At 44.3% G+C, this 27,831-nt stretch overlaps 1 protein-coding gene across 16 annotated transcripts in view; it reads right to left on the bottom strand.

Annotated features, from left to right (window-relative positions):
* Positions 1–27,831, bottom strand: part of MAP7D3 (MAP7 domain containing 3) — a 1,137,171-nt gene that overhangs the window by 651,993 nt on the left and 457,347 nt on the right. For all 16 annotated transcript variants that reach the window (XM_086918652.1, XM_086918653.1, XM_086918658.1 and 13 more), the window contains one exon: positions 26,678–26,811. In XM_086918652.1, coding sequence (XP_086774778.1) covers positions 26,678–26,811 — 134 coding nt within the window. The remainder of the gene's footprint in view (positions 1–26,677; positions 26,812–27,831) is intronic.

Raw genomic sequence — 27,831 nt, 5'->3', positions numbered from 1 at the left:
TTATTATACATGTATATTTGTATAATTACTTAGTACTATGTACTTTTGGTTATATTTACACATATATATGTATATTTTTATGTGTTCCTGGTCCCAGCTCATGGGCGGAGATAATTCAGTGCTTATGACTATTAATGAGTATCCCCTTGAAGAGAACCCTATTTACATTTTGCGCATTCAAAAAGAAAATGGAAAGAAATGTTTCCGTAGGTTTGCTTTTCGACACTGAAACAACAGTGCGCTCACTTTAAGGCTGACCAAGGACTTCCACACTAAGAGCACAGCGCACGGTGCCAGTACTCCATCAGGCCCTTTTTCTGAGACATGTAAATTCAGAAATCGGTCGGAAGCGTATGTTGAAGATAGAATCTATACATATCTGTGTATGCTATCTCTATAGCAGTTGAGCTCTGTACAGGCTCAAAGCCATGAATAAAGTCAACAAATGATAGGAGAGGCAGCTGGGTTTTGGGCGGTTAATGCACTGTGATGTCGTGTTGTCAACTCTTTTTCCAAATGAGAGCAGTTTTGAGGCAGACCTGATGGACAAGGGGATGTTGTTATAGATCCAGGGTGCACAGATGGGAAAGGCCTGTTGTCTTGTTCTGTCTTTTTCAGACTTCTTTGTCTGCAGTCCCACGGTGTCCTGGCTGCAGGTGTGCCAAAGACCACCAGGGATAAGATTGCTTGCAACACAAGCGAAGTTGCTGGTCCTGAAGGCTATGCTGGTTTTTAAGATGGTGCAGGCCGGCGAGGGGAGCCCATGGAGTTCCATCAGGACTGTAGGTGATGTGATCATATGTTTTCAAGCCCTGGATGAGACATGGTGCAGCTTGGAAGACTGTCAGTGTGGTGTCTAATAGGCTATGGAGTAGGAAGCTATAGTAACATTTATAATGCCCTAAAAAGTTATTTTTGTTCCGATTAGTGGGAAAAAAGGATGTTTGTTTATGTAATGCCTATAAAAATAGATCAAATTATTGTACACGTCAATTTAAGGCACTGCAGTGCAACTTAACGTTGTCAAAAGAAAAAGGCTTCTATTAAGTTTCTTACGTGTGGAATGTTCGTCTATTGCATGAGTAATTTGTACCCGCTGCAGATTCCAGGATTTTCAAGCAAACTGTATGAATTTATAATTGACTCCCTTTGTGTTAAAACTGTAGAAACATTTTCTGGTTTTTAAAGGTTTGACGTTGGACTCAAAAACGCAGATCTGAATTTTATGTCAAAACCACGATTTGTGAAACACTTGATTTAAAAGGCAAAAGCAAAACAACTTGTCCCAGATTGCAGTGCTTTAGACAAAAAAAACAGAACTAGCAGTTACCATACTTAACATAGAATAAACTTGTCAGCTGTTCTTTGACTGTAGGTCACCCAATCAAGATATGATTTTGCATTCACATGCTGACAATGTTTCAAAGCATTGGAGAGCAGGACTGTTACCCAACACGTGCAATAGGTGGCCCATCTCAATAAGCCCAGGCCTGTTTCAAGGAGGCCCGTGGTAATTGACTCCTTCAGTTAGATTTGAAGACCGGTTATGTTTCAAAGATTTGATGACATAAGAAAACAAATTACTTACCTGTAACTTTGGTGTAGGAAGGTAGATACCTGACTATGGTTACCCCCGACTTTTTGCCTGGTGTTTTGCTGGTTTTCCGACTTAGTTGACCTGGGGCCCTGCCAATCAGGACCCCAGGCCTACTGCTCTCTCTGTAAAATGGATTCCCTGTACCTTAGGATTCGAGTCCAAGAATGCCCCCAGGAAGCCTGCAGTCCTGGACGGAACCAGAGATGACTTCTCCTTGTTTAGAGTGAGACCCAAATTCTGAAACAGGTTTGTACATGCATCGACCGCTTCCCTCGCGGCCTCCCAGGACGGAGCCTTCAGCAGCCAGTCGTCCCGGTAAGGGAAGACTTGAAAGTGATTCCTCCGTAGAAACGCTACCACTGGTGCCAGCACCTTTGAGAAGATTCTTGGGGCTGAGCGAAGACCGAAGGGTAAAACCCTGAATTGAAAGTGGCTCTTGGCTACTGTAAATTGTAGAAACCTTCTGCATGCTGGGTGAATCGGTATGTGAAAGTGCGCATCTTCGAGATCGAGCGTGGCGATGAAATCCCCAGGATTGATGAGACGTAGTATGTCTTAAGTGAGACCATCCGGAAAGATAGGGAGATGAGATAGGTGTTGAGCTCCCTGAGATCTAAAATGGGGCGCCATTTCTCTAGCGTCTTCCTTATCAGGAAGAACCTGGAATAGAATCCTTCTCCTCTTTGGGTGTAGGGAACCGGCTCTATAGCACCTTTCACGAGCATCTGATGGACTTCGAGCCGCGGAAGAAGCAGATGTTTTGATGGGATAGCGGCCGGGGGCTTGGATGGTGGGATTTGTGTAAATTCCAAAGTATGGCCCTTTCGGATGATGTTTAGCACCCAACGGTCTGATGTTATCTTGGACCAATTCTGAAGGTATTGAGACACCCTGCCTCCTACTGATGATCTTGCGGAGGTGGGCACAGTAGGAAGAGCCAGGAGGCCGCTATTGACTCTTGGATATCCGACTATGGTTACCCCCAACTTTTTGCCTGGTGTTTGCTGGTTTTTTGACTTAGTTGACCTGGGACCCTGCTATTCAGGGCCCCAGGCCTACTGCTCTCTCTGTAAAATGGATTCCATGTACCTTAGGTGCATACCCAATTGGATACTGAGTCACCTTATCAGTCCCTGTACAGCATACCTTAGGTATCCAGGGCATAGGTGTACCCAGGGCCTACCAGGGGCTGAAGCATGTATTATGCCACCCCTGGCTGGCCATCCAAATCTGACACAACTGGCTGCACGACAGCTGGGGCAAGGTGGTGTAATCACCCTTTGCTTTAGATATAGTATCCCTATATCTAACCCTAAAATGGACACATGTATTCCTATCAGTCACTACTATGGCAGGCCTTAACAATCCTGAAGGTAGAGTGCTTGGAATTATGTGAGATGGTGCTCTGGCATGAGCTGAGCCCGTCTGCAGCTTGCGGAACCAAGTCCTAATAGCTGTTCCATGATAACGCGTACCATATACTCTTAAGTGCATTATAATCCCCGCAGTTATTGGCTATCTTTGGTATCGCTTTATCAAAACATGTAGAGTAAGGGGTCTTACGAATTGGAATACTAACCCCTCGCCAATTCTGGCGACGGGGTTAGCATTCCACCCTTCTAGAGGGACACAACATGTATGGAACTGTGAACCCCGGTTAAAGTTAACTCGAGCCTCAGCATCACAAAATGGATGCTGCCACCACAGACACAAGTCTGACCTCCTGCTGCTGGGAGTCCTTCCAGCGAGGAGAGCTTGGACAAAGGGTTTCCTGTCAGGGGCGATGCTAGGACCATCCCAGACAGGGTTTTGTGCATTCCAGGTAGGCAGGGCTGAGAGGAAGGTGACTGCAAGTGGCACCCCGGTGCTCACTGTGCATATGCCGGCTCAAACCAGTTCCAGGGGCACCCCAGCCCCTGAGCTGGGGAAAGTCCGGACAAGGGAGAGGGGTGTAACCACCCCCCTCCTGGTCCCACCCATGGGCAGGACCTAGTCGCGTGCCAGCCCCTTTTTTTTAGAATAAAGGTAGGAGCGGGCCCCCTTTCCAAATTAGATAATTCTGAATCTTGACTACTTTCCACGAAAGGAACTCTTGACTTTTTCTGAAGACTCTCCCTTGTGGCTAAGGAGTAGCCACCCTGCACCCGCAGGCACCATCTAAAAATTGCGGTTTGCTGTAAGTCCATCCTCCGGATCAAGACTGCCCAGCTCGACGAGACCCGGATTCCCTGGCATCTCTGACCTCTACCTGCATCATCAGCCCAGCTGAGATTCGTGGGTGTGACAAGACCCGAGGGACCGGCCATCTTCAAAACTGCACGACGCTTAACCAGCACGACCGCCGAGGGATCCTCGAGTGAGTGCTTTGGGGTTTGAGAAGCCCTGACCCTGAGCAGCTCCAGCACCGAAGTCCAGCCCCCCCAGCATCCACGCGATCTGCGTGGGACCCTTCTGCTCTTTGCTGCTCACGCGTTGTCCGGTCACTTGCCTGCTGGCTAGTGGCCCTCCTGACGACGTACCACGACGATTTCACCGCTGGTCTGGTTGCTCCAGACTGGCCCTTGCTCCCTTCCAAAAGAGGAGCACCCCGGACCCTCCTGGTCCACTCCAGACGCCATCTTGACTCCACCGCGTGGGCTTGCCTTTGCCAAGGATTGTTGCTCCAATCCTGGTCCCAGCATCGCCGACAGCAGACACCTTCGTGGGACAGCTCGCACCTCCAGCCTGGTCGCCGACAACGCCTCCTGGTCCGAGGGACAGCAGAGTCCAGCGTCGCCCACTCACCTGGTCGAGGTGACTTCATCCGGTGCCATCCTGGTGCCCACCTAATCACTGGCTAGTGATTAAGAACTGAGTCCCCTCTGCTTTCAGGTCGTCTCCATCACCGATCCAGGCTTGGATCACATCGAACATCTTCACTGGTCGCCTGCCAGCAACTTCTTCTTTCAGGCTCCATAGACTACAACGAGGATTCCCGACGTCTTTTGAACCCTATGCAGCCGCAGCCCCTGGGCTAGGTAACCTGAGCATTTCGGTGCTCCACTATCTAAGTGTCCAGATCCTTTTTCGTTGTCAGTCTATCTAGTCGGATTCGTCCGATAGCAGTAACTTTACAAATACTAGCCTCCATAGACTTTGTCCCGCATCCCGCATGAGAGTGCACACTCTGCACCAGATCTCCCTAGGCCTCCTGCTCCTAACCTTAGGGTTCAGCAGTGTAGTCCTAGCGATCCTGAAGCCTCTGGATCTTGTACTTACCTGCTAGTATTTCGCATTCCACTTTTAGTGTATATGGTGTTTCGTGCCCCTCAGGCATTTGTGTAAATTGTGCGACTTAAAGTATTTTCGTTAGAGTTTTGTTGTGTGCTTAGCTCCCTGACTCATAAAGAGTTCAGGGTAGACTTGTTATAAATAAATATCCTTTTATTTTCATAACAACTTGTGTGGTGTCCTTTCACTTGGTGTTCAAGGGGTATATGTGATGGTATAACAGCTGGCTTAACACGCCCTCTAGAGTTTAGCCTAAAGACTGCTCTTGTCCATGCTACTAGGATAGCTGGTCTATAAGGTTGACTTACAACCAATCATCAATAAGGGTCGTTTGGTATGATACACAGTGATCACTAGAATAGTGAGCCCTATATATCAGGCCAACTTCTCACAGTTAGACCTTGAGAAATTTGAGAACTGGCCTTGTCTTTGCTGATAAGGCTGGCGGTACTGTTGCGAACCTGAGCCATACGATGAGTACCGTTGCTGCTGGTAAGAGCCTCTGTACGTGGTTCTCTTGCCTCTGGAACCTCTGAATGGAGCTTTACGGTACTGAAGCGTACCCAGAGACTTAGCTGTCTCAGTGTCCTTTTTAATATCTTGGAGAGTGTCATCTATAAACTTTCCAAACAATGCCTCTCCATCGAAAGGTAGATACAGGATCTTATTCTGGATTTCGGGTCTGAACCATGTCGCCTTGAGCCATCCCTGGCGACGAAGGACTGCAGCACCAGCTAATGAAGGAAAAGCTGTTGTGCCGATGTCCATGGCACAGTCTATAATTTCCATTGACGTTGCTTTCCCTTCTTGTAAAATCTTCTTCGCCTCCGTTTTTGATTCTGGAGGCAGTTGATCCAAATGTGGCAAAACGTCACACCATAGTTGGTGATCGTACCTGACCAATATTGCCAAGGCATTTGCTGCTCGCACCAAAAGACTAGCCATTGAAGAGAACCTCTTCCCGGCATTGTCTAACCTCCTACCTTCCTTATCTGGAGGAGTTGTCAAAGGAGCTGAAGGGTTGCGTGACTTCCTTTGTGGCGCTTGTGAAATTACAGAGTCCGTTTTTGGGTGTCCTGTCAAAGACGCTGGACCATCGTCAGGTGCTTTGTATTTTTTGTCGAGGCGATGTATTACAGGGACCACCGTCGCTGGGTTCTTCATTGCCTTAAGGCCTTCCTCCCAAACATGTTGGACAATAGAGATAGATCTAGTAGTCTTTTTATAAGGCTCTTTAAAGTCATATAAAAAACATTTGGTGGCAACAGAAAGCATTGGCAGCTTGAATCTGCCAGCCGCTCTCTCCATCAGCTTATGGAATCCCCCTATATCTGCTGGTGGGGAGTCCACCGGATCCGGACATGGTGAAGCTGGGTCTGGGATGACATACTCGTCCCATTCCACACCTTGATCAGGTCTGCCATCAAAGTTCTGATCCTCATCCGAGGAATCATCACGATTGTCCAGTGGTATCGAATGTACTTGTGGAACCGGTGTCTGCGGCTAAGATGTCACCTGAGCCGGCAATTCTGGAGAAACCACTGCCTGAGCAGCAGGGACAGGCAGGGCTTGCGTACTTGGAACAGCAGCAGGCTGTGAACATCTAGATTTGTAATCCTGCAGCATGTTGTGGAGATCCTGCAAGACAGAAGATGCTACAGACACCATGTCTTGCCTCGAATACTGTTGTGGCTGGGCAGAATGAGGATACCCACATTCCTGTTGGTACTCCCCTTCGGAATCTGTTTCCTGGCATTTAACCAGAAGCTGAGATGGACTGTTTGCATAACCATAAGAGTCCTGATCGTCATCCTCTGATTCGTCATCATCCTTCTCTAACAGCAAAGCTGGAGGCAAGGGGGTAACTCTCCTAGGAGACGTCATGTCAGGTGTAATTCGTCTCATAGAAATAGTAATCATTTCCGTCGACGACAGAATCGTCGACGATCCCATCGACGATGGAGCTGGTAATACTGCCGTCATCAGTATTATCTACGGAGTAGACTTCGTTGACGAACGAACAACCGTCGACAAGATGGACATCTTCAACGCAGAGACTGTCGACGCCCCTGCTGTCATCGTCGTCAATGTTGAAGTCGTCGAAGCCCTCGACGCAGACACAGTTGTGGTCACCACTGTCGACAAACTCTTCTCCGTCGCTGCCGTCGTCATCTTCGTCGACGTCGCTGACACCGTCGTCAACGACTTAGTTGTCGCCGACAATCTTGTCGACGTCGATTGTACCATGGACGGGCCCGTCGACGGTACCATCTTAAGCTTAGGCTTCACCGCCTTAGTCAACGAAGCCTTCCTCTGCGTCGTCGACGACTTGGAACTTCTGTCAGACTGAGAAGAAGGTCTTTTGAAAGTTGGATCAGTCTTCATCCCAGAAGAAGGTGCAGATGGTCCTTCCCTCTCCTTTTCACCATGGTGAGGAGATTCGACCGGACCCTGGCTCTCAGACTCTCCAGGGGTCTTTTTTGAGGCCTTAGATGGACGCTCCATTGAAGGAGAAGGGGAAACCCTACCCCTTTTGACTGACCTTCTTGTAGATGAGGCTGAAGAAGATTCTTCACTGTCACTGGAGACTGTCTTTTCTGGACTTCAACTTCTGGAGCCAGGTAAGAAGCCTACCCTCACGATCCCGGAGGGTCTTGGTAGAAAAGGTGCGGCAGATCTTGCAGTCCGCAGCCTTATGATCAGGATAGAGGCAATAAATACAATCTTTATGCTTATCCTCAACAAACTAGCTTTTCTTGCCACAGGTGGAACATGGCTTGAGAAGGGTCTTCTCCTTATCAGAAATCTTGGAAGGGACAGCCAACAATTCTGAAGAGAAATCCGGAAGAAAACTTCTGAAAAGAGTAAGATTGAGCAGAGCTCAAAGGAGATTCCCTAAGCACAACGTGCAGTAGAAAATCTGAGGCTCTGAGGTTCCTTCAGGAGGGTTCTATGGGGTGAGGCTCTTCTGATTGGCTGATGCTTAGTTTGGTCTCTTTTATAAAAAGAGGCGGATATGCCTCAAAAGGGAATGAGGCCTAGGCCTTTTTCTTTCTCTTTTGTACCTACTGCTATGTTATTTTTTTACCGAGACTCCCATTCCGACGACGGGGAATGATACGAAAGCATGGGAATCTATGAAAGTTCCAATACTGGGGCAAAATCCATTCATCAAACCTCTGGGTTACAAGTTTCAACACTAACTTGGCCTACTCCGCCTTTTCTCTGTCAAAGATTACGTGACAAAAACGGATTTTGTTTATGCATTGACAGATGCCGCTGAGAACTACATACATGACAGAGCCTTCAGTATATACTTATCAAGGTGCAGTGTTCTGTGAATGCAGTCTTGGATCACATGTTTTGCATAAAAGTACCATATTACATGCAGAAAGAGGGCTTTTTCTAATATTTCTTTACATTACATGGAAATAAAGCTTCTACTCACAATGAAGTGTTACTCAACGTGTCTTACAGAAAGGACTGTGATGTCACACAAACACTCAGAAAACATGAAAATGTTTCATATCAACTTAAGATCTTGGCAGCTATGCTTTCCATAGAAAATGTTAGAGGATTAGACAACATATGCTGGTCTTGTCTCGTGCAAAAAAGTGCAGTGCACTTAAAGAATGCACATAAATAAAGAATACAGGAAGTGCTGCCCTCAAATGGACAGAACGTGTAGGATGCCTATAGTTCCAGAAGCCTCTGGAACCACAAGCCAACTTAGTTCTGTGATTTAAGACGCGGGTCACTGCTTGGCTGATATCATTCACCGCCAGGGAGAGGGCTTCACCTATCTGATAGCAAGTATTCAAGTCAGCACTGGAATAAGGATTGCTTTAGCTGCCTGCCAGAGTGTATGTCACAACTACATAAAAAATAAACTATACTCTTTGGGGGGTACTTTGAGATAGCCTCGTTCAGCCCGTGCTCGTCACATTTTGGAAGAGCCAACATTGCAGCCATTCAATACTTTAAGTGTCAGCAATGATGGCCCTTCACTGTCAGAGTTTACATGAGATGCTGCAAACATGAAGAGGACGAGAAGTCTGTGTCTGGCCTCACCGCGTGTCCTCCGTAGAGCTGCTGTTGTAATGCTCGACACTGGTCCTTGAGTCCATACAGGCTGCTCTTTGACTCTGCCGTGACAGCCACACGTCACAGCTCTCGCAGACAAGTGTGAACTGAGTGGCATCTAAGGTAATCCCCACCCAGCTGCACTCCTGTCACAGTCAGCAAGGTGGCCCAATAGGTCAAGGAGCGTTTCCTGTGAGTGATGGCGTTAATACTTGCATACCACCAGTAAAGCAATAATTGGGGATATTAACTTTCGAGACCGTTTGAGCTCTACCTGTAAATCATATGTTGTCAACGGAACTCTACTTCCCATGTTTGTGTTGCATAAAATGCACATACTGCTTAAAAAAGATAAGGCTTCATGCATGTTTTTAACTTAACTTGTAGATAAAACGATTAACTATTGAAAGATTTCAAACAAATGTGTAACCCATAGGTCATATGATGTTCTTCATCCTTACATTTCAGATCATCCAACAGAAAACACATATTCTAATATGGACATGCATATGGTATGAGCAAATCATGACCTTCATTGCCTAACCATTTACTGCTTTGAGGAAAATTACTTAAGAGTGTATTATTCACACAGATACCATCTCCCACTTCAACACATCATCCCAATAGGGAATACATACAGTTCCTCAGGTATGGGAGAGTGCCTCTTTTTTTCATAGTCACTCCCATTTTTTGCTGATTATTTCTTTTTTAATAACTCTGCACACTATGGTACTGCTTTCCTGGCTCCATTATATGTGCTCTGACCCCTAAAATAAGGTAATATTCGCTAATTACTTATTGGCCTATTTAACTTTCCAGCATGGCCAAAGTATATGCTGCAGAATTTACACCAATGGCAAAGGGAAAGATAAATGTCACCTGTGGACTGCAGCACATACACTAGGCTGACAGAGAAAACATAGCTTCACACTTACCTTCTTGTAGCTTACCTTCTTGCAGCTTTTAGACCTGCAGACGAACCAGTCAAAATAACCCTTTCTGACAGGAAAGAACCTTCCACATATTTGTAAATGTTTACTAAAATTCCAATACAGTGGTCAATTCGGAATTATAATAAACATTTAGGAAAAGTGACTTCTGAAGGGTTATCCTTTATCTGCCTGAACAGCCTGGGTGGCTGATTAGCATTAGCCTGTAAGAAGCTGGCCTGTCATCGTTTCTCCTTAATGAGAGATGCAAACTGCCCCAGAGCATAAACATTATCGGAGGACTTTTGGCAGGAAAACCTGGGTATGTGCCATATATCAGCTTAGGAGTGGCAGCTGAGGAGGTATCCAAGTTAACTTGAAAGGGATCAGGGCGAGGCCTACAATTAAATTAAGTGAAAAGGGAGACCTGAGAAAGAGAAGCCTTTTGTTTCCAGCACAGTGTGAGGGGGGAGTTGGTCCTAAAATCAGTTTGGTGTGACTGAGGAGGAAGGGATTGCTCACTTCCCTAAACAGAGCCCTGTCTGCCACCCCAGTCCCCTCCAAGGGCAGAAAGGTTGTGATATCTTGGCCGGGCGTCTTTGGAGCAAGCGTGACTGGTTTTCCATATAAGCGATAGCTTGGCTTTGTTCCCATCCTGTGAGGTCTTAATCATAAGATAAACTGACTGCTTGAACTTTGACATTAAGACTGGTTTCCTTCAAAATGATTAATGAATGTGTATGTGCAACTGTTTCGTCCTGAAGATGGTCCCAAGGATCTATTAGACCAACGGAGGATCGAAACGTCGACGCCCAGCACCGCTTCGCATATCTGTTAATTATTCGGATTTCAAACATGTTCACATGCTTTGTTAAAATTCCATGTACATGGTGTTTTGGATTACCCATAATTTATGTGAAAGGTGTTTTAAATACTACTGTCAACTTTTGTATGATTTCCAGTAGTATATATGTTGCCAGATACTAATATATGAACTTTCAAAGTGTAATAAATATATAACATTTTGATACATCAAGGTAAATGTGCATTTATTCCCTGTGACTTTATTGATTAAATGTTCATGTATGTGACCTTATTACAAATTAGCAATACTCTATAAATGTTTCCTCTAGGGACAATGTGTTTTTGTTATTGAATATACCCAGTCCCCAGGGGATTATTGGGTGGCTCTGTGATTGTTCTCACTTCTACTGCGGCAGAAGGTGGCAGCTAAAACCTCTACTTTAGCCCGGATTCTTCTGCGGCACACAGTGCCCCTTTGTTCTTTGAGCTTAAGATGTTCCACCTTTGCTTCCCTTTAGCACGGTCCTCAGTGCTCTCATTCACTGTGGCACTCAGTGATACTAGCTTGCATTCTTTGTCTGTCTTCCGTTTGAGAGATAGAAAGGGGGTATATATTTTAGAGTCGTACCTATAAGGAGATCCAGGAGTGGTAAAAATCAGTGGCTCTGCAGAGGACCAGCCACTCAATCAGTGCATTAAATAGTAGGCAATGTGTGCCCATATACCTTTGCCATTTAGGAACTAATCAAGCCCAACCTGTTTTTTCCAGCAGGCCTCTAAAGCATACATTCCCCTCTCTACCACACCGACACAAAAGCTTTAATACCACTCAGAGAAGCACCCCTGCTGAAAGACATATGAAATCAGTCTAGACTGGTAGAGAGAGCCCTCATTTTCCAGTCTTTCATCTGTCCACCTCCAGTACAGTTGCCAATGTCTCAAACATCTGAATACAAAGTGCTGGGTGTTAAGTGTTGACTCATTCTACTTTTGAAAGCTTTTGTTCATAGGAGCAGAGTTCTGGGGTTCATGGTGCTCTTTCTCCCATTCAGTTCCCTTAGCCTGACATATTCCTGCCCACCACAAATGCATCTACCTGCCAGCATTGGTGAGGTTTGTGAACCTAGATCTTGTGCTTCCTTCCACTCACTCGACCCAAACAATCCAGATGCAGTCATTTCTTTCATTTCTTTCTTTCAATAATCCCCTGTGTGGAGAAGTGTGGCTCACTGGTTAGAGCAGGCAGACCCTGAAGCAGAGGTCAGACCCGGGACCAGGGTTCAATTCCTGACGCGGCAGGGTGTTGAGCTCAAATGTCCACGGACTCGATAATTCTCGCTTCGGTGCCTGACCTAATCATGAGTTCACACTCTGCAACTCTGGGCATTAAGCTTGCTTAATCTCCACAATGCCCCCCCCCCCCGCGGCGGGATGCCTGGCTTTCACCTTGGGGATGCCCTGTAGGGGCTATCTCACAGGGAAAAATCAGGACGGGTTCCCAAGGCAAGCGCGGAGATACCCCTTCGGGGGTCGATTCTGGCGCTATATAAGAAATATAATAATAATAATAATAATAACGTGCTTCAGCTTTTGGATATTCCCTTCCTCACTCCTAGAAACCCTTCTTTAATGCCAAATTATACCAGGAGCCACTGGGATTCCACACTGATTCAACTGCATCATGGTAATGCATTGGTGACTCGGAGCAGCCTTCAGCCTCCACAAAAAAGGGCCCTACAAAGGCACATCCTGTTCCTGAACAGGTAGCTCTTTGGAGTTGGCCTACAAGACAGGTGGAATGGTCTGTATTATATAAGTTGGATGAACTCCTTGTGAATTAACACATACAAATGAACATTTCATCTAACAGGAATGGTATACCTCAAATAGAATGCAGTAACCTTAAAAACATATGATACATCACAACCCTGGGAAACCCACATTAAACAGATCACACCACATCCATCGCTGTTACAACACAAAAGAAAATGCATACTGTTGGCAATGTGTTGCTTTGAAACACTCTCAGATGGCACAGCATACATTTGCAAAGCCTTTCTCACACAAAGAAAAACACAACATGTGAGCCTTACGGTTGTCTACACACTTTTTTCTGAAAGAAAATTAGATCCCTTACATATAGCAATATGTACACACCCAAAAACATAATGGACAAAAAAGTTACATATCTGTTGTGACAACATTTCTCTTTTGCCTAATGGAAACTTCTACCTACAGATTCCTCACCTGTATAATGGATTACAGACTTCTACTATACCGTTGGAGGAGGGTCGAGGGATGGCTATAAGGAAATCCTGAACAAAAGCTCTGTTAAACTGCCTATCCCTACACACTTCAGAAACCTGGCAGTAGTGCTCCGCAAAAGTGAGCAGGGATGCCCACATCGCCGTCATGCAGATCTGTGATGGGCACTTCCCTGACAAGGCAGACGTCGCAGATTTGGTCCTAGTCGAATGAGCCTTAAGTAATTCTGAATGGTCTTATTTAGCCAAGACATAGTAGATTTTGATGCATCGGATGATCCATCTCGAGAGGCTTCCTTTCTGGACCGCTAGTAACAGCTGTAATTAAAAACTCTTAGTCTGCATGGCCTCTTTATATATTTATTCAGGATACTGGTGCTCTTCCCTTGAAAGCTCTCCTCAACTGTACTGTATATATAGTCTATTTCTCTTCAACTTTCAAAATAAACATTCCATTACATCACAGTCCATCATTACGCTTCTGGCCACTACCCCCCGCCCCCTTTTTTTAAGATAAGAAAGAAAAGGGACAAAGAAAAAGAACAAAATAGAAAAAATGTAAATAAAAAACAAAGTTTCCTTATTAATATCATATACTAATATTCAACAATGTTCTATTAGCCGATTTGGTTTTCGTGAAACTCAGACTTCCTAAGCAATTGTTCCATATGCTGATCATTCGACCGCATATTTTCTTGTTTATTAGCTCTGAGATTAAATTGTTTAAAAAAATTCTTGTTTCTTGTTATCACTTTTTGACGTAATTTCAGTCCCATGAACTTGTGTTACTTCCAAAGGAGCAGGATGAAATCTACTTTGTGATTTTCTTACTCGTTGCTGCTTTACTAATACTAAATCACCAACATTGTAATCTTAGTCTCGAATGCTCTTCTTGCAATGAGCATAGTGCTTCATTTTTTCTTTAGCATATCTGTCTGTCCATTATCTCAGCGTGATCTTTTGGTGGAACTGGTGAAAGATGCGACAAACGTGTTTGCCTCGACTGACCAAACATCAACTCAGAAGGTAACTTTCCCGCATATCTATTAGGAGTATTTCTACAATCTCGCAAAACCGGACATAATGTCTAATCTATTGATATCTGAGAAAATTTTGCTTTTTGAAAGCTTTATTTTTTATTTATTTTATGGTAGCCATTAACCTTTCCACCATTCCATTCGCTCTGGGCCACACCGGCGAAACTCTTCTACAAGTTATTCCTAAGTAACTCAAACTTTTTAAACTCATTTGCCCTGAAAGGTGGCCCATTGTCTTTTGAACACATCTGGTATTTTCCAGGTAGATTAAATGTCATCAAGAACAGGAAGCACAGCTGAAGTTGAGGTAAATGATACCACATTTACAATCCAAAAAGAAGAGAATTTATCAATTAATTTCAGTAAGTAATGACCAGAATCTAGTAGGCCATTAAAATCCGCTGCCACATTAGAAAATACAGCCTTTGGTAATCTGGACATGTGTCGTTCTTCCATTACTCTTTCCTTGGTAGTGCATTGACATAAATGACATTCGTACAATTTCTCTACTTGACTATCCAGCCTTGGAAACCACATTTTCTCTTTCAATATTTTTTTTGTCGCCGACACACCTCTATGGCTTACATGTGCCAGATCAATCACACGTCTTTGTAAACGTGTAGGAATGATTAGTTTATTCCCTCTTTGAGGCACTCCAGAGGAAGCTATTGATAATTCTGAGTGTATATTCTTAAATGCCAAAATGTAACTTTTTCTTACATTTGCTTGAAATCGCGTTGCAACATTTATCAACTTCAATTTGTTTTGAAGTATAATTTTATTTGCTTCCTGAATCGTTTAATCATTAACTGTCATTTAAACTAGCTCTTTTTCTGATATAATGCCTGGAACTGTTGACCTGATGATAAAACATACAAATGCCTCTGCTTTCGACTGTTATTTTAGCTCTGTCTTAGTTTGGTACCTCAATAGATAATCTGATGAATTAAACTCTTCTCTTTGTTAATGAATGATCTTAAAATCATAATCCATCAGTATCATTCCCCATCTTTCAATGCATGGTGGCAATCTCATTTTTGGGTTTCCAAAAATGAAAAGTAATGCTTGATGATCTGTTATTATAACAAATAGCTCCCATATATGAAATCATGATAATGTTCACAAGCCCAGACTAAAGCAAGACTTTCTTTTTCTGGCTGAGAGTATCTCTGTTCAACAACAGGCAAGCTTTTACTAGCATGTGAAATCACAAAGCGAGGTAGTTTCTCTGCCAGGATTATGTTGCACCAACACTGCACAAAAGTCCCAATGAACTAGCATCCACCACTACTTCAGTGCATAATTCTGGATCAAAATATTTGATCTTTTATTCGTTTAAAAGCATGCTCACCATCCATACCCCAACTGAACTTTCACCCTTTCTTTGTTAGCTCTCTAAGAGACGTACTTATTGTGGCACAGTTCTTTATGTAATTTGAACAGTAACTGGCCATTCCCAAGAATGAACGCAGTTCAGGCACATCTTTGGGGGTAACTACTGAATTTAAAGATAACACCTTTATTGTGTCAGGTCTCATTTTGCGCGAAAACATATGGCCATAGAATGTTAATTCAGATTTATTTATTTCACATTTTCAAGGTTGAGCGTGAAACCTGCTTTTACTAGTTGTAAGCACACTTCATTTAACGCTTGATCATGTTCTTTCTTTGTTTTCCCGTATAACAAAATATTATCACTGTAGTTCACAGCATTCTTTATCGGCCTTAATTTAATCTTTATAGATTCCTGAAAATTTTCATCAGCTGAGCATATGCCAAAATTCAATCTTATGTACCTAACAAATCCTAACTGCGTAGAAACTGTTATATAATCGGGATTGATCATGAATTTCCAACTGATGATATCCCTTGTACAGATCAATTTTGAAAAGATGGTAGCGCCAGTGATATTACTAATCTTGTCATTTAAATGCAGCCCCGGATTACTCTCTCAATCGCTGTATTGGGCACTCTAGTAGCCACACAAATTCTGTGATCTTTTATGTTTTTTGGGAACTACCACAATCGAAGACATCCATGGTGTCGGACAAGAAACTGTTTTATTAATACACTGCTCAAGAAGTTAATTTATATCTTGTTCTACTTTCGGCTGCAGATATATTGTACAGCGGATTGCTGTGTGAGTAGTGGCCAGACTCACCTGATTTCTTGTTTGTGTCATTCTGTGGTGTGTGTTATGTGGAGTGTACCTCTGCGTGCTTTAGGGTGCATGGCACGGAGGCAGTTACTTTAATTTTTAATTCAGCGTGCATATTAATTGTTTTAAATCCCACAATAGTGTTCTGTGGAAGGCACCTCTGTGCGTTGCCATTGCTGATTTATTTTTAATAAACTATCACAATGAAACTGTTCGTAACCCTCTCAAGACTTTTAAACCTTCATTGCATTGTTTGCACAGTTACCTTAAGAAAAAGTCCAATCTGACAACTCCTCCACCTTGTGTGCCGAGCAGAGTGCCTTTTTCCTCCGACTCAGGAGGACACTTTTAGACTTCCTCTTTGGTGGGTGAGCAGTCTAGCTTTTGCGGACTGCTATCTAGCGTCTACTTGATGCATCCTGTGATGCGGCCACACAGCGGACGGGAGCCGAAGGCGAGCCAGTCTGCATGCGTCCGTCCGGACCGCGTTCAGCGTCAACCACGCTGCACAATTTGGCTGGGGTAAGAGGGTAAAATGGTCTAGAGATTCCCTTATGGCTCTTAGAGATAATATATGCGTTGGGAATCAGTGCGCTAATCTGGAGAACGAGAGCTCCAAGTTTGACAGCAAAGGCTGTAAATTTAAACTGGAAGCCCTGGGAGGGAATGATGAGGGCAACATATCAAATGCTAACTCACATAAGGGCAAGGATGGCAGTATTCGAGCTTGCCAGATCAATTGTAGGTCATTACCAAAACATGCAGACGACAACTGCCTCTCTTTGATGGGCAATGCGTGGGATGTAATGTTCTTAATGGAAACATGGTTAAAAGAGGATTCAAAGCAAGACTTTACCTTGGCTATTCCGCCCGGTTTTCGTATCACTTGTGTAAATCGGAGTGGAGATAGGAGGGGGGAGGAGTAGCTTGCATTTTAACAGACACTTGGGAGGGCTCTTCATCTGAACTGAGCAACAATGGGAATGTAGAGGGTTTAGGCTTCTGTTTTAAGATCTCGCCTGCTCTCTCCTTTGCAGGCTTAATGATTTACAGGCCACCGGACTTCTCTTATAGTTCCATACAAGATCTATGCAATATTATTGCTCAAATGTCTGTCCACTATGCCAGCGTCACGGTCTTAGGTGATTTTAACCCCCATGTAGACTATCCCAGTTGTTCCCAGGCGTCCCAGCTAATCTCGACACTCATTGGCTTTAATCTTTCTCAGCTCGTTGTTGCTCCTACTCATAGAGCTGGCCCTATATTAGATCTTATTTTCTTGAGCATCCATAATCTGGAAGTAGAGGTCCCCCTTCAACTGATCATTTTCTTGTCCCTTTCTCCTTTAGGCTGGTGATTTAGCAGCCACTAGATGGAAAACAAACTGAGCTAAGGAGAAATTGGAAAAAGGAGACCGCTGACGACCTGGTTCCAGCTTTACAAGCAATGGAGCCACAACTGTCCAGCAATCCTCACATTGACTCCTCCTCCTTTAAGTAATGGATCTCTTCTGCCTCAGACAATGTGGCACCCATTGGATCTGTCACAACCCCCAGAACTTCCCCTTTTGCCCGTGGTTTTCAACAGATCTTAGAAGGAAAAAAAGTAGATGCAAGAGGTTTGAACGCTGCCGGAGGAAAACGTACTCTCCTGCAACAAAAAATGCCTACAAGTATGCACAAAAGAATTTCCACAAGCTGATGCGGACTTCGAGGAGAGAATACTTTGTCAGGTGCATAGAGAGTTCGGAGAACTCAAGAGAAATTTTTAAGATCGTAAGATCTTAAACGAATCAGTCAGCAGTGGAGGGCATCATCCACCCATCCTACTCCTTGTGCACAAGCTTGTCAAACGTCTTCGAGGAAAAAATCCTGACTGTATATGATTAGTTTCCAGCTGTGTCTGAGATCTCGGCTATGCAACAAATTGCAAGCTCGAATCCCCACTGCTCCTTCTTGGAATTCATCCCCATATCCCTCAAGGAATCAATGATTGAAATCCTGAAATGCAAATCAGGCTCCCGAGAGGTTCCCTGCCCTCCCCAACTTATTAGATCTCTGGCCCATTTGCTGAACCCGACACTTAACGAGACCCGGAACACGTCGCTAAAAACCGTCATATTTCCGCGTATCTGGAAACAAGCATTCTTGTTACCTCTATTGAAAAAAGCTGATGCGGATCCAGCGGTCCTCAGCAATTTTCACCCGATATCCCGTTTGCTGGCACCTGCAAAAATGCCAGAAAAACTGACACAACAGCAGCTAGCCAAGTATATTGAGACACATGACCTCTTGCAAGATTCTCAATCTGAATTTCGGACAGGCTATAGCACTGAGACCGCTTTGACTGAAGTAGCAGAATCTGTGAGAATGACTGTGGATGCTAGCGCTTCCGCTATGCTAGTTTTATTAGACCTATCAGGAGCATTCAACACTGTAGCACACTCAATCCTACTGAGTAGACTACATTAGCTGGGTATCTGCGGGGAGGACCGCACCCAACAGGACTATCTGCGACCCTTTCGATCCACAGCAAAACCCCTACGGTATGGAGTACCTCAGGGCTCTGCATGGAGTCCACTGCTTTTTAATATCTACATGGGGCCTCTTGGAACTCTTATTGCATCCCAGGGAGTGAAAGTAGTATCCTATGCAGATGATACCAAGCTGGTTGTTCATTCAAAGAAGACTCTAAGGCTGCCTTTCTTAGTTTTAAGGAGTGCCTGAAGAACATCTCTAAATTGATGTACAGCAACTGCCTAAAAGTAAATGCAGATAAGACGGAAGTCCTGTTCTTTAGTCAAGCGTCTCCGCCACCTGCGGATCTCTGGTGGCCAGTAGAACTGGGCTCATCACTGGTCCAGACAATGACATCAATGATTCTAAGCACCAAATGGGATACAGATCTGTCTTTTGCGGCTAAACTTCGTCAGACGTCCTCAGCCTGCTTTGGAAAGCTCAGAATCTTTAAAAATAATCCTTGATTTACTGCTGGAGGACAGCCGCAGTATTATAGTCCATGCAATGAGGACTTTGCGCCTGGACTAAGCCAATAGTATATATTTAGGGCTGCCAGCCTACCGGATTTACAGACTGCAGTTAGTGCAGAACGTAGCAGCAAGACTAATTTGGTGGGTACCTTTCCGCCATTATATATCTCCTCGCCTGAGACAGCCATATTGGCTCCCAGTGGCTAAGAGGAGTGAATTTAAGGCTCTTACACTGGCCTTCCGGGCCGCCCGGAACCTGGGCCCAGGTTACCTTAAGCTTAGTCCATATCGACAGGAACAGAAATTGAGATCTAAGTATCAGTGTCTCCTCCGTGTTCCGCGTAATGCGAAGTCTCATCTTGGGGGAAGATCTTTCGTGGTCAGGACCTCCAGACTCTGGAACTCGTTGTGAGAAGTGGGCCTGATATGCAGTGCTCACTATTCTAGTGATCACTATGTATCAGTCCAAACAACCCTTATTGATGATTGGTTGTAAGTCAACCTTATAGACCAGCTATCCTAGTAGCATGGACAAGAGCAGTCTTTAGGCTAAACTCTAGAGGGCGTGTTAAGCCAGCTGTTATACCATCACATATACCCTTAAACACCAAGTGAAAGGACACCACACAAGTTGTTATGAAAATAAAGGGATATTTATTTAGAACACAACAGCCCTGGACTCTTTATGAGGACAGGGTGCTAAGCACAATACAAAGCTCTTAAAGAAATACTGAAAGTCGTACAATTTACACAAATGCCCGAGGGGCACGGAAAACCATATACTACAAAAGTGGAATGAGAAATTACTAGCAGGTAAGTACTACTCTCAAAGACTTTAGAAACGCTAGGCCTACAATGCTGAACCCTTAGATTAGAAGCAGGAGGCCTAGGGACGTCGTGTGCAGAGTGGGAACTCTCACGCGTAATGCGGGACAAAGTCTATGGATACTAGTAAATGCAAAAGTTAGTGATCCCGGGCGAACCCGACTAGGTAGGTCAAAAACGAAAGTGGATCTAGACACTTAGAGATATGGTCTACGCTGGAGCACCGTGGTACTCGGTTTACCTAGCCCAGGGGCAGCGGCTGCATAGGGTTCAAGTGTCGTCGGGAATCCTCGTTGACGAACCAGGAGCCTGAAGTGGAAGTTGCTGGCAGGCAACCAGTGAAGATGTTCCGGGCCGATCCAAGGACTGGATCAGCTGAAGAGAGTACCTGTAAGCAGAGGGGACCAAGTTCTGAAGCACTAGCCAGTGATTAGATGGGCACCAGGATGGCACCGGAAGGAGTCACCTCGACCAGGTGAGTGGGCGACGCTGGGCTCTGCAGTCTATCGGACCAGGAGGCGTTGTCGGCGACCAGGATGGAGGTGCGAGCTGTCCCACGAAGGTATCTGCCGTCGGCGATGCTGGACCCAGGATTGGGGCAACAACTCTTGGCAAATGCAAGCCCACGCGGTGGACTAAAAATGGCGTCTGGAGTGGACCAGGAGGGTCCGGGGTGCTCCTCTGTTGGAGGGGAGCAAGGGCCAGTCTGGAGCAACCAGACCAGCGATGGAAGTGTCGTAGTTCGTCGTCAAGAGGGCTACAAGCCAGCAGGCAAGTGGCCGGACAACGCGGTGAGCAGCAAAGAGCAGAAGGGCCCCACGCAGATCTCGTGGATGCTGGGGGGCTGGACTTCGGGGCTGGAGCTGCTCAGGGTTAGGGCTTCTCAAACCCCAAAGCACTCACTCGAGGATCCCTCGGCGGTCGTGCTGGATAAGCGTAGTGCAGTTCTGAAGATGGCCGGTCCCTCGAGGTCTCGTCACACCCACGAATCTCAGCTGGGCTGATGATGCAGGTAGAGGTCAGAGGTGCCAGGGAAGCTGGGTCTCGTCGTGCTGGTCGGTCTGGTTCCGGAGGATGGAGGTGCAGCAAACCGCAGGTTACTTAGTTGGTGCCCGCTGATGCAGGGCGACTACTCCTTAGTCACAAGAGAGAAATCTTGAGAAGAAGTCTTGAGTTCCTTTCGTAGAAAGTAGTTTCAGGATTCAAAGATGATCTAATTTGGAAGGGTCCCCGCTCCTACCTTTATTCTAAAGAAAGGGGCTGGTACAGGACTAGGTCCTGCCCATGGGTGGGACCAGGAAGGGGGGTGGTTACACCCCTCTCCCATGCCGGACTTTCCCCAGCTCAGGGGCTGGTGTGCCCCTGGAACTGGTTCAAGCCAGCAGATGTATAGTGAGCACCGGGATGCCACTTGCAGTCACCTTCCTATTCAGCCCTGCCTACCCAGGATACACAAAACCCTGTCTGGGATGGTGCTAGCACCGCCCCTGACAGGAAACCCTTTGTCCAAGCTCTCCTCGCTGGAAGGACTCCCAGCAGCAGGAGGTCAGAATTGTGTCTGTGGTGGCAGCATCCATTTTGTGATGCTGAGGCTCGAGTTAACTTTAACCGGGGTTCACAGTACATGTCGTGTCCCTCTAGAAGGGTGGAATGCTAACCCCGTCGCCAGAATTGGCGAGGGGTTAGTATTCCAATTCGTATGACACCTTACTCGACATGTTTTGATAAAGCGATACCAGAGATGGCATATAACCGCGAGGATTATAATGCACTTAAGAGTATATGGTAATCGTTATCATGGAACAGCTATTAGGACTTGGTTCTGCAAGCTGCAAACGGGCTCAGCTCATGCCAGAGCACCATCTCACATGATTCCAAGCACTCTGCCTTCAGGATTGTTAAGGCCTGCCATAGGAGTGACTGATAGGAATCTATGTATCCATTTTAGGGTTAGATATAGGTATACTATATCTAAAGCAAAGGGTGATTACACCACCTTGCCCCAGCTGTCGTGCAGCCAGTTGTGTCAGATTTAGATGGCCAGCCAGGGGTGGCATAATACATGCTGCAGCCCCTGGTAAGCCCTGGGTACACCTATGCCCTGAGTGACAGGGTCTGATAAGGTGGCCCAGTACCAATTGGTATATGCACCTAAGGTACACGTGTCAATTTAGTGAGAGAACAGCTAGGCTGTGGGTCTGATTAGCAGGCCCACAGCCAGGGAAGTCGTAAACCAGTGAAGCAAAAAGCAAAAATCTGGGGTGATCATAGGATTGCAGACCCTACTCTCCTACACTCGTTACCATCTCATTTGCGCCAGATAGTCAGAACGTAATTTCAGGGAGGCCTTAAAAACCTGGCTCTTTAGCCAGGGTAGGCTTTAGATGGTCGACTAATCCTCTACTGCAATATCTGCATAGTGCTGGGACACCTCTATTTGATCTAGTTGTGCTCTTTATAAATACCTATTACATTGTATTGTATTGTAACTCTTCTGTGAACTTGCCCCACTGGTTTTACCGCTTCATTAATATGCAAAGTAATTGTTTTAGCTTTCATCTTTCCTAATCCTGTAAATAATTCTGCATACTGCCTTAGCACAGGATGATCTGGCGTGACATTACAAGTCACTGCTAGTAAACCCATAACTTGATCTGTGACGCTGCTTATCAAACATGTGCCAGGAACTTCAACCTCCAACACATGTATTTATTCTTTGTTGGATCTCTCCACACTGCAAATCTTCTTAAAATGATCCCAAACATGAAACAAGATGTTTTGCTCCCCATTAGAAAACACAGATATGTGATGGACCTAGAGACGGCCATACTTCTATTTCCTGATACGGAGTAACACACATGATGCTGCAAGTTGCTCTACTATACAGCTCTAAAGGAACTTTTTGAGGGCCAACTATAACATCCACAGATTGTTTTTTAAAATATTTTCAGTTCTGATCATGCTAACCTGTTTAAATTCACACATCATGAATAGTCTCCCAGATTGTTCATCTTCATAATAATCATGTTCAACACTTTGCATCTGCCTTAAATATTTCACATTCCCTAATATATTTGTATTCTCTGTTATACTTTGTTGGTTTCAACTTTCCCTATTTCAAGTTTCTTTTTTGTCTATTTTGATCCTGCATGCAATTACAAAATGTTTAAATATTCTGCCTTTTCTACATTGTTGACCTAGCACAGGACAAACTTTTAAATGCGGGAATTGCAAACCACATCTATAGCGTGACTTATTTTCTTTGCCCATCTGCCATTCCTGCACTATTATCTTGTTTTTTAAATTTGTCACACTTGTTCTACAGTTTTCACTCTGCCTTGTTCCGTATTGTTAGCATGTTTCTTTTGCTTGTGTTCTATTCTAACCATGCGTATGATTGTTTCTAAGTCATACGCCTTTTCTAGTAGCTTTTTCCTAAATTTTACAGAGAAGTATCTTTGAATTATCCTTAAGTTTATCGTTTCTTCATTGTTCAACTTCTCAAATTCACAAAAAGTGGCCACTTTTCTTAGTCTTGTTACGTATTTATCCATGGACTCATCTTTTTTGAAAAGCTACAATAAAATTATACCTTCCAAAATTTAAATTCCTTAAGGATCAAACCGGTCTTTCAGATATTTCATGAGACCTCTATCTGTAGTCTTTTCCTGTTCAGGAAATGTCACTATCAAATCCTCCACATCATCACCTACAAGATTAAGCAATAGTTCTCTTACTTGTTATTATTTTTTGTGTGCAGTCTTTAAAAAATGTTCAAATCACCTTCTCCATTTTTCCCTATCTCTGTGAAATAGTTTATTAGATATGTCAAATGGTAAAGGTCTTCAAAAACGAAGCTTGAATTTTTTTTTAAATTTTCTTCATCATTGTATCCTTCTGTAACCGTATTTATTGTTGCTTCAATACTTGTTCCTCCACCTGACATTTTCCTATATTACTTGAAAAATTTCTGAGAAAATTGTAGTTCTCTTCTTATAAAAAAATAATGTATACTTCAAAATGTTATGTGCGACTTTACAATGAAGTTTTACTGTATAATCCAGGCTCAATTTAGGTGTGGCTGACTTTAAAATGGAGTTCCATTATGTGATTCAGGTTCAAATCGGGTGCACCTGACTTCAAAACGACCACCATGACTTAATTCCAGCAATACGACAATACCACTTGTATGAGAATCGCATTCACTTTAAAACAATGTACATATGCATGCATTATGTCCAACACCTTGTTGCTGGACAAATGGATTGGTTAAATGTGTTTCTTTGGTCACTGAATGATGCAAATGTGGTCAGCTAAAAATGAACGCGTGATTACTGTCCTAATGTATCTTATATGCACCTGCACCATGAGTAGGATTTCTTTGCTTATGGGTGCACGCACACCTCAGTCAGTGCCCTGCTTTCAAAACTTCTACTTTTAACTATCTGCACTATCTTGAGGGCACAAATGCTCTTTCACACACAGTTACTGCGGGATGTTCACAGGTAATACCAAATTACTGCATGCCGGCGCCAAATTTTCAATGCCTTGTGCACTTTTAATACATGCTGCTTGGCTGTTATGCACTCGTCGCCACTGTAACAGCTGTAATTAACAACTTGTAGTCAGAACTGCCTCTGTATATATTTATTCAGAACACAAGATACTTGTGCTCTTCCCTTGAAAGCTCTCTTCAACTGTACAGTATATATTCTACTTCCCGTAAACCTTATAACATGAACATTCCATGAGATCACAGTAAAATCAAATACACTGCTGTTCCCTTAGCACTGCAATAAACGGCTGAGAACTGGTCATCCAGATGTATGGCCTTGGCGCGGAACAGAAAGTAATTTACTGCCCAACAAGAGTTCAACCGATCCAACTGCTCCCCCTCCTTATAGGTATAAGGCATAGGCAAAAAAGTTGAGAGGTTGATGGACTGACTAGGGTTGGGGTAACCACTTTTGGCAGGATAGCAGCACTTAGTTTGCAACACCAATTTGTCTGCATAATAAGAGGTAAACAAAGGGTACAGGAAGCTTGTAACTCGCTCACCTGTCTGGTTGAGGGGCTAGCAAATAAAAACACAATTTTGAAAGTTAACATTCTTTATGAGAACTATGTAGGAACTCAAACCGAGTCCCCATACGAAAAGTCAAGACTAAGTTAAGGTCCCACAGGGGCACAACAAAGGGAGTGTGAGAATATATGTAAACCCCTTAACAAACGTATGACAATGAAGGACTTAAAAAGGGATGGTATGTTCAGGCAGACTTAGGAATGCAGACAAGGCAGCTAAATACCCTTTGACAACCCCTCCGAGTAAGAGAAAGTGTGTACTGCAGGACCTGTGACAGCGTGGCCTTCAAGGGTCCATGTAACTGTCTGCACACCATGATGTAATCAATTTGGTGGAGGGGCGACAAGCTGACAAGAGGACGTTTACAACCTCTGGTGGCAGCTTAAATGTTCTCAGATGTCCCTGTTCAATTTCCAAGCATTTATGTGGAGGCCTCAGAGATAATTCTCCCCAACTAGGAGAAAAGGTACGACCTGAAATGAAGTTGTTTTGGGGTTCATTTGGAGAAGCGCATGAGGTCTGCATATTACACCCTTCTTGGCCAATCCGGGGTAATGAGAATAACTTGGGCCCTGTCATGGTGAATCTTCCTAAGAAATCGAGGAATAAAGGGTATGGGGGAAATGCTTAATGCAATTAGGTGTTCAACCTCAACTCAAGCGCATGATCCAAGGCGCCCCTCAATGGATACTTGAGGCACAGAACAGCAGCCACTGAGCATTTTCAGTGAAGGCAAACAAGACCCTCTAAGGAGCACCCCACTGGGCGAAGATGTCCTGGACTACCTTTGTCAGAAACCGCCACCCATGGTTGGCAACATAATGCCGGCTCAGGCTGTCGGCTCTGAAATTCAGAGGCCCTGCAAGGTGATTGGCAGTGAGCCGGATACCTTAGCAGTACCCCAAAGACTCGGAGTCTTAAAGGGAAAGGATATCGTTTTTCTCAAGGTTCTTCAATGTAGGCGATCAGGTGCTCTTTTCTCTCAATATCAGACATGCATACAATAGCTTAGGCTGTAGTCTGGATTTTGGAAAAATCTTGACTTTGATAGACTCCTGAAGAGCTCTTCACAACATAAAAACATTTCGGTTGAAATATATACAAATACATGGATAAGAAGTGTTCCAGGTCCATATATACAGCATGGAATTATTCTAACGTTTATAACTATCAATGAAGATCCTACAATACAGAACAAGAGTTCCTTTCAAACACCAACATTTTATAAGCTACACCTATGGCCTGCTCTCCCAACTATCTAAATAATTTGGTTGTTGTTGATTATCTTTAACAGCACCAGGAGCAAAATACTTTGCCTACTTTTGGAACAGTTTTGTTTAAGATTCTTGAACTGTGCCTCATCATGCATGTAGTGGTTACGTTTAAAACGGTATGTTATTCTCTGAAGTTGCTAATTGCACGTGCTTAATGAGACTGCCGTTCAGCGATGACAGGAAAGACAATGCTCACTACTGAGTCCATATTCAGATTCAGTTAGCCAGTATATCCACAGAACACAGTAGATAGATTGGACTGTGCGCTATACAGATCAATATGTTTCATACAAAGTACATACATATTGTAAACGGATTGCGCCGTAAGCAGTTTTGAAAGTATTCGAGTCACACATATACGTACTTCACTGTTGAAGGAGATGGAGGACGCTTTGCCACATTTGAGGGAGAAGGCGATCTTCTCCGGTTGGTCGCGTTAGATGGAGAAGGAGGACGCTTCTTGACAAGGGATGGGGACTGTTTTCCAAGCTCCGGTTTCTGTATAAAAAAAGACAAGTGTCAGTGCAGTAGGTTATCTGCTATGAAAGAGTATACAACTTGATTGGTTTATATAGTACTCTGCAGTTCATTCGAAGAATAGCCAAAGTGAATAACTTGGTCACTTTTCGAATGGACTGAAAGGATGGCGAATTGTTACAAATGCTGAAGAAAGAAGGCGTCAATCGACGCAGTGTTCTTCTTGACTGCAGTAAGTGATAGGTTGTTTTAATTATACCGATGCTTGGTAAAAATGTAATATGTAAAATTAACAAAGGACGCCTATGGCTTAATTGCATTTCATTTCAATTGGAAACGTATATTTAGGCCAATAAATAAACACGTTGCCTCAAGTATGTGTATAATATCAGTCTCTGCACTGCTGGCCACATGCACTCCCTCGTACCAATGCACAAACTTACTGTCTCATCGAGCAAACACTCACATCAGCTTACCCAATACCCTGATTCATGCATTTACTGACTATCCAACAACTGCCATTAGCAGCTCACCCAAGACCTCATTGATTCACTCACTCAGACTTACTAATTGACTTAAATCAGCTCAAGCATTACGCTCACATACACAGCAACACTGCACTCCATCTCACCAAGTACCCACTGACTGCAGCTCACTCAAGACCATCATGTACGCACTCACAGTCTCACCAACACCCACTCACATCCGCTCACTCAAGACAGTCACTTACAGAGAAAAACACTCATGCAATGCACCTGCTGTCTTACCAAGCACCTAGTCAATGCAGCTCATACCCAATCATGCATTCTCTGTCTGACCAAGCACCCACACACGACAGTTCACTCATGAACCTCACTCGTGCACTCCTTCCCAGTGCTAAACATGCCATAATGCATACAAGCCTTAGTCTGAGATGGCAGAGAACCTGCTGCAAAGAACGGTGTGCCACCTGGGTATCATATGTTGGAATACTAGCGAGGCAGCCTCTTAAAGTCACTAAAAATACAATAGTATAAGCACCCTCTATCACATCAGGTGTTA

The sequence above is a fragment of the Lissotriton vulgaris genome, chromosome 4_1 (genome assembly GCF_964263255.1).
Source record: "Lissotriton vulgaris chromosome 4_1, aLisVul1.2, whole genome shotgun sequence".
In the NCBI taxonomy this organism is placed as follows: Eukaryota; Metazoa; Chordata; class Amphibia; order Caudata; family Salamandridae; genus Lissotriton; species Lissotriton vulgaris.
Note: the sequence above shows the minus strand (reverse complement) of the source record. Positions and strands in the feature narration are given on the sequence as shown.